Source organism: Strix aluco, chromosome 2, assembly GCF_031877795.1.
Source record: "Strix aluco isolate bStrAlu1 chromosome 2, bStrAlu1.hap1, whole genome shotgun sequence".
In the NCBI taxonomy this organism is placed as follows: Eukaryota; Metazoa; Chordata; class Aves; order Strigiformes; family Strigidae; genus Strix; species Strix aluco.
This window is the reverse complement of record NC_133932.1, coordinates 19,988,315-19,998,869: the sequence shown is the minus strand read 5'-3', so window position 1 is coordinate 19,998,869 and position 10,555 is coordinate 19,988,315. Positions and strand designations below refer to the sequence as shown.

The following is a 10,555-nucleotide window of genomic DNA, read 5'->3' as shown; positions in this document are numbered from 1 at the left end:
ATAGCATCTGTCTAGATTCAGACAGTTGTGTTTTAATAATGATCTAGTAAATGCTAGCTTACCATTTATATCAACCTGGAGACACTTTGCTTCTTTCCCTTTTCCTTGAAATATGGTCACATTACCCATTTTGTGCACTTCATTGCTCTACGCATTTTTAAGACAGCCAAACCCTTTTCTGAAGATTTCTCCCAAATTACCAACTTTCAATTACTGAATTGCCTGCAGGACACTACCTGTATGGTAACCCGTAATTGCCCACATCTTGGTCACAGAATCACAGAAATGTTGATTGGAAGAGACCTCTGGAGTCCAACCTCCTGCTCAAAGCAGAATTATCAGCAGCATCAGATCAGGTCAACCATGGCTTTGTCTAGCCACATTTCAAAAACCTCCAGGGACAAAGATCCAGCAACCAGGATTGCTTTCCTCTTTCATTCTTTTGCATGCATTTGTACTTTGATTGTGAACATATTGATCTTCAACCCTCCACACTTCTCAGCAAATGTGCTATATGCTACAAGCATGACAAGGATACAGCAATGTGCCTGTCATTCATACTGTTTTGTAAATTGATGGGGCTATGTTTTCCTTTTCATTCTATTTCAGTATTCCTATCTTATTTTGTTGACGACCATTTCTCCATCTGTCCACAGACAGTGAAATTACAGACTGTGAGTCTAATGAGCCCATATCAGTCATCACTTCTCCAACAGAAAAAGTCTTTAATGCAAATTGATGCTTAAACCTTAACAAACAAAGCCTCAGCATGACAACATGAACATGTTCATTTCTCTCTTACCACAATTCCCGTACAGTTCAGGGCACAGTCACTAAGGTTTCTCACTAATTCAAATCACTTGTGCCCTGCTAATAATAGCTTGAAGTGGAAAGGGATTCAGGAGGCTTTGAGAGTATTTTTCACTTTGTTAGTAGGAAAGATTTCCAGGTTTCCTGGAAAACCACTCCTTTCTGTGCCCTCACCTGGGTCCTTACCTCATGGCTAGCCTGTTTGTACTACTGCTAAGCACATACTACGTATTTGGGTGGTTTAGCTCCTAGAAAGGCTGCGTAATTTTCTATATTATCACCTTGGAGCAAGCCGTGGCTTGAAAAAACCACCACCTGGAAAGACAGTGTATTTATCAGTTGGGATATAGGGGCCAAGGGAAAAAGCTGCTCGTTTCTTACGGCCGCGTGAAGCACATCTGCTGTCTCCTGCCTGTGCCGGTGGCCACAGGGTGGCTTCCTCCGTGTTCAAACCCACTCCCGGTCCCCTGGTAAGGTGGCAAGGAAACCCTAATGTCACCACCGCAAGATGTCAGACATATAGGTCACCACGGCAGGAAAAGCTGTGGTCTCACAGATGGCCGGTCCCTGTCTGGTTTGAGGTGCAGCCCCCCGGGATCAGACTTCTGACCGTGCGAGGCCACGGGAACGAACACCCCAACGCCGCACCAGAAAGCAGCCAGCTGGGACAGTGCTGGAGGCCTGTGCCGCAGTGCGTGCACCACAGTGGAATGGCCTGGTTTATACTGGTGAGCACAGCACTGTTGGGGACCGCTCTAAGTGCAGGGCCATGCCGGGAATTGCCTGGGGAGGGGACTGGCTGGGGCACCCCAAGGCAACAGCTCTCCAGCACCAGCAGTTGCTGGTCTCCAGGCCTGAGTTCAGAACTCCAGAGGTTGAACTTAACCCCTATGTCACCTACTGTGTGGGCAGAACTACTCTGATGTGAGGGAAGAACTCACTTACACACCTAAGCTCTCAGGTTTCCTACATTTCATGAAAACATGTGTAGTCATCTACCTTCATCCCTCGAGGTATGAGTTGCATGGAGAAATTAAGGAGAGCAGGCACCGTGTTGTAAAACTACGTGTGCGTTTCTTTCCCCTGGGGAAACTCCAAATGAGGCAGTAATTCCAGAACAACGCGACTTCCCTCTCCTCTCCCACCTTGCATGGCATGGCGGCCTGGCAGGGGTGCGGTGCGCTGTTGTGGCTCCAGTTTTCCACCACAGACAAGCTCTCCGCACCCACTTCAGCCGCTTCCCTTCCACCCCCAAGTTAAGCCTGGCACTTGGGTGTCAAAGCACCAGGCTGCGCCAAGGGAAAGCACTTCAGCGAGTACAATAACCTGCGTAAAACACCGCTGTTCCGAAACCCTGCGCTGCGCCCTGCCCGCGGGCAGCAACCTGCTGAACGCTGCTGCCTCCACCGCTCCGGAGCGGGGACGGCGGCGGGTAACCCACCCCGAGTGCCGGTCCCGGGCAGGCCGGGGCGGCGCCGCTCTCCCCGTAAGCACCGCAGAGAGCGAGGCGGGGGTCCGGGGGGGTGCCCGAGGCCGCGGGGTGCCCCCCCCCCCCCCGCCTCCCCTCAGGGCCGGGCCCGCGCCTCCCGCCCCGCCCAGGAAGCGCCCTTTGCCCGCGGAGCAGGAAGCGGCTGCCGGCGGCGGGCGGGAGCGGGCGCCCTGCAGGTAGGCGCGGCGCTGCACGGCGGGGCCGGGCCTCCCTCCCTTCCTCCTTCCCTTCCTCCTTCCCTCCCTCCCGCACCCCCCCCACCCCCGGCCCGGGGACGGGGCAGGGCCGGGGGAGCCCCCGCGGGTCCGCGCCGGCTCTCGGGGAGGCAGCCGCCCCGGGAGAGGGGCTTTAAGCCTTTGTCTGTCGGCCCTGAGGAGGAAGGAGCTACCTGGAGGAGGAGAAACGCAGCTCGGAGGAGGCGGGGGGGGGCAGCGTGCCCCTTCTACAGACCCCGCTCTGCTGCAGTGGCCGCCCCTGCCTGCCTGTGCCCCCTTCCAGCCCTTTCCCCGGCCGCAGAGCACCGCGGACCTCTCCCCAGTTCCCACCCGCTGCCTGTGATCGCTGCTGCAGACGGGCAGCTTTACACCCTTGCCCTGTGGAAAATCCCTGTTCCCCAAAACAACACCGTGATTTTGCTCCCTCCTGCACACCCCTCTGCCTGGCCTCGGGTGCACTGGCAGCGCTCCCCGGGGTACCCCCTGAGACTGTCTCCCCACGCCCCCCCCAGCACCCCGGGCTGAGCAGGAGGGCAGCCACTGACCAGCGCTGTGGTTCGTCACAGGTCTGGGGGTACAGAGAAGGGGACGCTCCTCACACCCAAGAGAAGTGTGTGCAGCTGCATAATTAACTGCTTTCTGTGGTAAAAATGCCTTCACCTTTCGATTTTACTGCAAGCATTATCTATCCCAGATAACAATTGGGGAGAGGAAGATTTGAACGCCGCCTTCTGACTTGCAGGTTTGTGCTGCCATGCCTGGCATGATCGTGCGGAGAGCGCTTCGCCCCTGACAGCGCTTCAGGAGCGTGAGAAGCCAAAAGCATGGAGCTCTGCACTAGGATGAGTCCCGTAACCTCCACAGCTCGGTACAGCCATGGGAGGAATACAGAGCTGAGTGGTCGGAAGAGAAAATAAGTAGCCAAGGTAAAGAACAGAACTTGTAGGATTCAGCTACAAAATCTATGTATGCTCTCGCAGTCTTAAAGCCAAGGCCCCAGGAAGAGTGTGGCATGTTTGCAGAGCCCCTGCTGGAGGTCCACATTAGCTATCCTTCCTATCTTGGTTTAGTAAAGCTGTGGGTGTTGCCTACGGTAACCCCACACCTCCACATACACAGACGTTCTTCCTGTTTCGGTTTCCACATTCAAGCAATAACCTGATATGCCCAAGGATATGCTTCTGCTGGTAACAGATGAAATCCCTGCAGGAATGTCCCCTCTGTTGATGAGGTTTGTTCTTTCCTTTCACAGAGTGTGATCGGGGGAATGGAAGAAACTCTCTTACTCCAGACTAGCCTGTTAATTGTATGAAGGTTATCCGCTTTCTGCTGCACTGCCGTAGCGAATCTGAGCGTAGCAGCAGTGCGTCAGTGGTGACCCGAGCTAGGATACTTTTTCAGGGCCAGAAGGGAACTCTTCCTTCTGCTTTGTCTGCTTGCTTAGATGTTTCCCTGGTTGGTGATTGTTGGACATTTGTCAGATGCTGGTGCCACCTCTGAAATGCTGAGGGATTTGCTCCTCCAAAGTTCCTGTTTGTTGACAGCTTTCAGAGAGCAACCCTGCTGTTCGCAGTGAGCTGCCTGGGGGAAAGGTCTATGTGTGGAGCGGGCTTTGACTCCTCCTGCTCTAGCCTGGGGGTGGGCCATCTGGTACATATTGCAGCATGTCAATAGCTTGGTCCACCAAACCAAACCGTTGCAGCAGGAATTCTCGGTAGTGGCAAAGTCCTGAGAGCTGCAGGGTTGCAGAAAGCAACCTGCCTTTGTATATCGGCTTGGAACTGCCAGAAATGATCCACCTGCAGGGGTGGTCCACTTCAGCATTCAGCAAATATTTAAAGTAGGGACTCAGACTATTAACTTTTAAGGCTTCTTTTTTACTTATCTGATTATTTTTTTCTTCACGGTTCTGCAGCTCAAGATTGCAGTCTTTCTCTTTTGCTTGCTCCCTTTCTTTCTGTCCAGCTTTGCCACATAGAATAAAAGACTTCAAGACTGGTGGCTTTGTAATCACTGGCATCCGATGTCCAAAACTGTTCCCTTCATCTGAGTTGTCTCCTTGATTCTGACACTATCTAATCCCTTATTACCTGTTACCTGTCGTTAAATAGCTGTTGGTGATGGATGAAGTGGTCCAGGACCAGGCACCCATCAGTTTGCAGTGTTGGTTTGCCCCAGTGCCCACCTGTCCAGTCAGTCAGTTCTGTCTGGAGCTTGAGTAGTTGTCCAGAGAGATTGGTAGCTTGAAGCACAGTTCAGGGAATATATTTTTGAAGTGCTGCAAACTAGTAGTAGCTAACTATAAAGATTAAAGGGGGGGGGGGGGGGGGGCGGGGAATTAATGCCTTAATTGCTTTAAAAATATTCCTATAAGTGATCTCAGCTTTAGCTGTGATGCACGTCAGTCTCTGGCCCTAGATTCATCCACATGGTATCCTTTCCCTGCCATCTTTGATTACTACTTTTTAAAATAAAGTGGGATTTTTCTTACCATTGTATTTTCTCTGTTCTTCTGCATTTTCCTGCAGATGCCTGCCCTCTCAGTGCTAACTGCTGTTGCTTACTGTTTGGCTGGTTTTGGCCTTAAAATAGTAAACACTGAAGGAAAAATTCTTTCTTTGGAGCTGATAGCATTTGTAAGAGCACCCTGCCCAACAGTTGCGTTCACGGCAGTTGGAGCTCAACAGAATCCAGCTAGAGTAGACAAGACATGAAACTGCCTGTTTTGTTGGGTTTTGCTGCCTCAGCCCGAGAGTCTTGGAGGAGAAAGAAGAGATGAGGTAGCAAGTGAGAAAATCAGGGTCTGGTGACTAAAGAGTCATTTTCCATTTAAAATAATCTTAGGAGAGTAATTAGTCTTTTGGCTGTTATTATTAGAGGAATGTAAGTATGGCTGGGTTTTGTTCTTTGTTTACACAAAGTGTGATTGCTGTCAATCAGTTCTGGGTCCAGCATGTCTGCTGTATGTCCTAATGTATCTCGCTTATCAGAAGAGGGGCAACCTGGAATCTCCTTTAACGAAAGTATCTGACACCAGGTACCTCAGCAGTGCACAGGATGTCCATGTTTGTTGTTCAGTTCACTCCATTCTTTTATGCAACTCTGCTCGTTCCCCATATTCAGCAGGGGTAGTAAATGTTAAGACATATGACGAGCTCTTGATGAATATTCAACTAAGATGACTTTTGTTTGCTTTTTAAGAAGGATTCCTGATTGCTGAACCTGACGTGACTGCCCGAATGGACCAAGAAGAACAAGATCATGAGGCCTTGGAGGAGACACACATGGGTGAGGAATAAGTTAGATAAGCTTATAAACACAAAGCAAGCAAAATGCTCTTTGAGCTGCCTCAGTGTTATTTAAGCCACTTTATTTCATGCAGCTCATATCAAGACCTGCTCTTTCCCCCTCAGGGCAGGGAGACCGCCTGCCCTTGTCAGCCTGCTGTTAAGAGTATGTATAAGAAGACAGAATATTAAGAAGGCAAAATGTGAATATTTGGAGGCAAGGAGACACCTGTAGCATTGCCCTTGGCTCTGCTGTTCGTGGCACGTCTGCTCTGGGTTGCATGATGAGGCCATACAGCCTCTCCTGCAGTTAGGTTTCCATTTGCTCCCAGTCTTCCCTTTACTGCTTCTCCTACACAGTGCAGACCAAGCTCCCTGGGGCAACAGCTTGCCCATTCTCTGCTGTGCCACTTCCCAGCAAGAATCACAGTTAGAGCCATACTTTTTTTTCAGGTGGTGAGCTAAGTCCCCTTCCAGACCACCTCACAAGCGCAGATCTGCAGGACGTGTTGGCAGCGAGCTCCAGAGGAGGAGAGGAACAGCTGGGGGACAGCCGTGGAAGCCGGCGCGATTCCTCAGAGGCTCAGCAAGGTGGCTGTGAGGAGGAAGAGGAGGCAAACCTGCCTTGCTCTGATATCAGCCTGGTGAAAAGACGGGTGAGAAGGGTGGCAGCAGCCTCACGGCGAGCCCCTCGCGCAGAGCGGCCCACCATCTGCTCTGAGTGTGGCAAGGGCTTCAGTCGGAGCATCCACCTCATCCAGCACCAGCGAATGCACACTGGGGAGCGCCCGTTCCTGTGCGGGGAGTGCGGCAAGGGCTTCAGCCAGAGCTCCCATCTCATCCAGCACCGGCGGGTCCACACGGGCCAGAAACCCTACACCTGTGCCGAGTGTGGGAAGAGCTTCAGCCAGAGCTCCAACCTCCTCAAGCACCAGCGCATCCACACCGGGCTCAAACCCTACGTGTGCAGCGAGTGCGGGAAGATCTTCAGCGACAGCTCCACCTGCATCAAACACCAGCGTATGCACACGGGCGAGCGGCCCTACAAGTGCCCAGCCTGTGGGAAGAGCTTCAGCCAACACTCCCACCTCCTTCAGCACCAGCGAGCCCACGACGGCATCCGGCCTTACGCCTGTGGGCAGTGTGGCAAACGTTTTGGGCAGAGCTCTGACCTCATTAACCACGCTCGTACCCACACCGGCGAGAAGCCTTACAAATGCAGCCAGTGCGGCCGGGGCTTCAGCGGCAACTCCAACCTCATCAAACATACCCGCATCCACACCGGGGAGCAGCCGTACCGCTGCACCCAGTGTGGGGAAAGCTTTCGGTTCCAGCCCCAGCTGGTGCGCCACCAGAAGCACCATACGGAGTAGCTGGTGGAGAGGAGGCGGCCGTCTGCACTGTAGGCAGCTCTCTGGTGTTGGGAAGACACACAGCTGCTTCCTGGACACCTCAGACAGGGCGTGAATTTGGGGGGAGGGAGCCCTCGGAGCCTGTCCCCTTTTATTCCGGGTAAATCTGTTTGTGAGCGCTGCCCAGACACTCGAGCAAAGAGGGAGGCCGCTGCCGAACAAACTAGTGCGTGTTCACTGCGGTGTCCTGAGCCTGTCTTTTGGGGATGGGGAATAGAAAGGTGCTTATACAGTATGGTACGTTCAAAGCCAGAGAGGAGGACTTAAGATACGTTCCAAGGATCAGTGCCTTTTTCTGTTACTTCTAGCAGGGAGTGATTTTTATCCCGGTAAAAACCAGCTAAAATCTGTACCTGTTTTCCTTACAAGCTGTCTGGGATTTCCCTCACGGTAAGGCCACAGCCTGGGATGATCGCTCCCCTTAGAATCGACATCTCCCACTTGCCGGTATTCTTGGGTTTAGGTGGTGTTAGCATCTATTTATTTTAAAACCCCACATGTTGTGGGCCCAGCTGATGCTCTGCGGAGGCCATGTCTGTGGAATGGTATTTTTGCTGGGTTGTGGTTGGGAAGTTGACAGTTCCACAAATGACGCTGCTGTCTGACAGCTTAGTCCTCAGCAGGAATTAAGTAAATTAACATCCTAATAGGTATTTCTCTCAGATTCTTGTTTAGGTGCTTTTGTGGGTGGCACTTTATGAATGTTTTTATAAGGCTTTTAAAAGTATTTAGGATTACTTTTTTAATTGTGATCTTCTAATTGTCAGTTGATGAACAGAAAAAGGATGACATTTGAAAAATAAGCTATGTCAGACTTTGATTTTATATTAAATGTTAAACATTTTTTCTTGGATAAAACTTTTTAACTGAAATGCTGTGGTTTTGAGTTGTTCGTGATTACAAAGAGGGTATTATGACACCGATTTCTCAAATTTCTGTGATATTTTTGCAAGTGGTTTTGACATCTTTAATAATGACTTTCCAAGGAATATGGGGGAGGCAGGATTCTGAGAAAGCAGAAGGAACTGACCTCTGAAGAGAGCTTCTTCACTTTGTGGAGGAGAATACTACTACTGGGAGTCTGTCCTTAAAAGGAATTCTAGCTCAGGGGACTGCTTGGTACGGGGGAGGAGAGAACTGGCAGTAATAACAAAGATGTTAATATCTCTTGCGCGGAAGAACTCCCTGTAATGAACATGGCAGCGTATACTGAAATGCCTGTTCCACCCACGGAGCCAAACAGGGGAAGAAATCACAGTGTGCTTTAGGCAGGAAATTGAAGTGATCAAACCTGTTGTGCTGTAGAATTTTTTATTTTCAGCACCGCATATAGGCCTAATGCGAACAATGAGCTCTCCCAGGGAGGTGAGCTCCCAAATGGGGGATATCACTAAGGGCAGAGAGAACACCCAGCTTGAAGAGGACAGGATCCTGAGGGAACAAGCTGTGAACAGAAGGAATGTGACTGGAATTACTGGCTGAGTAATGCAGATACATCCATCCCTCCCTTAGCTACCAACTGCTATCACAGAGGGCACGGCTTCATGCTCCATTGGCTGTAGATCAGGTTTAAGTCATTTGGTCTCGCTCTACTCCCACCTTGTCCCCTAGAGCCTGAATTAATACAGCTGTGCTGAGTAACTGTTCACATGGCTGTGCCCTAAGTCAGATCCATAGGAGGATCCACATTTTTTAAATGACAGACTTCAGAGAGTTTGTTTTAAACTGCATTAGTCCGGTCTAGACTGAGCCTCACAGGCAGCAGGGTCCATACCGCCGAGAGGCCTGGTGTCAGAGGAGAACACAGGCCAAAAAAAGGCAATAAATAACCTGGCCAGTATTGCTGTTAGCTCCCAAGAAACACATCATTTAAGATGTTTGTTACTTTTCTCCCTTTTTTTCTTCTGTTTCCAGGGAGGACTAGACCTGGAAAAGCCTGGCACATTGCCTTTATTGTTTCTGCATTCCCCCAACCCCATCGGGAAGACCCCCATTGCCACAATACCATGGCAACTACTCTTCATTTCTGTGGTGCCCTTGCTGCACATACTGCTACCAAAATATGTATTTATTCTGAATGGTAGTTCTCCCCCTTAAACTGGCTGACATGTCTCTGGCCCCGGAGTTGGAATTACCAGCCTATCATGTACGTTTGTGGAAGGAGCAAAGCAAGGCAAGGAACGGAATGGTTACATCTACACAGTAAAAGGTGCCGGGGCAGAGAAGCCAAGTAGTCTTAGCCCAGGTCAACTCCTTGGCACTCTCTTGCTCTAACGCTGCTTCTGTTTATTTTTCAAACTGGACACATGGAGAACCTGCCGACGGGCACGATCTGCACCCAGTGAGTCTTCACACCGATCCTGCTTCTAGGCAGCACACGCCCCGGTGCTGTCGCTCTGTTCACTTTTGCCATGACAAGCTGGGGCACTTCATGCTCTCTCTGTTCAGTCATTACAAACTCCCTAGTTCAAAGCCCACAGCATACAATTAATATATGGTTCCCTTACCTGAGGGCAGGGGGAGAGCTAAGAAACAACATCTGAGGACATTTTCTGTCCTACACCTTTCATATTCTGTCTTAGTCAAGCATATAGGTACAGGAAGAATGTGCAGTGGGCCATTTTAGGACCAGCCTCCTTCCAGGAAAGGCAACCAAAAGTGCTGTGAGGTCTTGCCTGTAACTCTGCTGCATGATTTCTCAGAGATCTGGCTTTCATGTTCCAAAAATGCCAGGTTGCCACCTAACTAAACATGGCCGAGCCCACGTGTTGGTTTTGGTGCACCTGTGCCCTCGTCTCCTAGACATGTAGCTCTTGCAGGGTACCCTGGAGGTCAGCCTTGTCAACTGGTGGTTCTTCAGGAGCAATGAGAGTACTGAATGTGGACTGTTGCAAACAATTTTACTCCAGAATAGAATATCTAGTACGTTTTGCAGAGCAGATGATCAGGGACTGAGCACCCAGGCTCACCCTGGGGCTGTTACACACTGGTGTAGACATAACCCCAGGGTACTAATCAGCTGAGTGAGATGATCGATATTCATGCAGCATGTCCGCGTTGCCACTTGACGTGTTGAAGCACACCAGCATGTTCCCCTTCACTTTGCTCCTGTGCTTGAATTCAGTGCTTATCTGCAGGCAGCTGTTTCCCTCTTCTCCTCCAGGCTCTCACTACCAGCTGCTTCACAAACACCAGTGTCCTCCCTCATTAGCTTAAACAGTTCATCTAGTATTTTGACCATGGATTCTTTCTGGTTTTCCCATTAATCAGAACAAGTTTAATCATCAAATCAGTGTAATTGAGGTGCTCAAACAGGAAATCAGTTAAGCTTAGCTGCAAGGG

The 10,555-nt window shown here is 50.5% G+C and overlaps 1 protein-coding gene across 2 annotated transcripts; it reads left to right on the top strand.

Moving 5' to 3' along the window:
* The first annotated feature begins 2,437 nt into the window (after nt 1-2,437).
* Nucleotides 2,438-8,085, top strand: LOC141918407 (uncharacterized). 2 transcript variants are annotated; one of them, XM_074812884.1, is made up of 5 exons: nt 2,444-2,475; nt 3,081-3,158; nt 3,257-3,440; nt 5,716-5,802; nt 6,255-8,085. In XM_074812884.1, the coding sequence occupies exons 4-5, from the start codon at nt 5,754-5,756 to the stop codon at nt 7,172-7,174; spliced, it is 969 nt and encodes a 322-aa protein (XP_074668985.1). In that variant the 5' UTR covers nt 2,444-2,475; nt 3,081-3,158; nt 3,257-3,440; nt 5,716-5,753; the 3' UTR covers nt 7,175-8,085. The 2 variants fall into 2 exon arrangements, with proteins under 2 accessions (XP_074668975.1, XP_074668985.1); XM_074812874.1 differs by lacking the exon at nt 3,081-3,158 and having other exon boundaries at nt 2,438-2,475.
* Nucleotides 8,086-10,555: the final 2,470 nt, after the last annotated feature.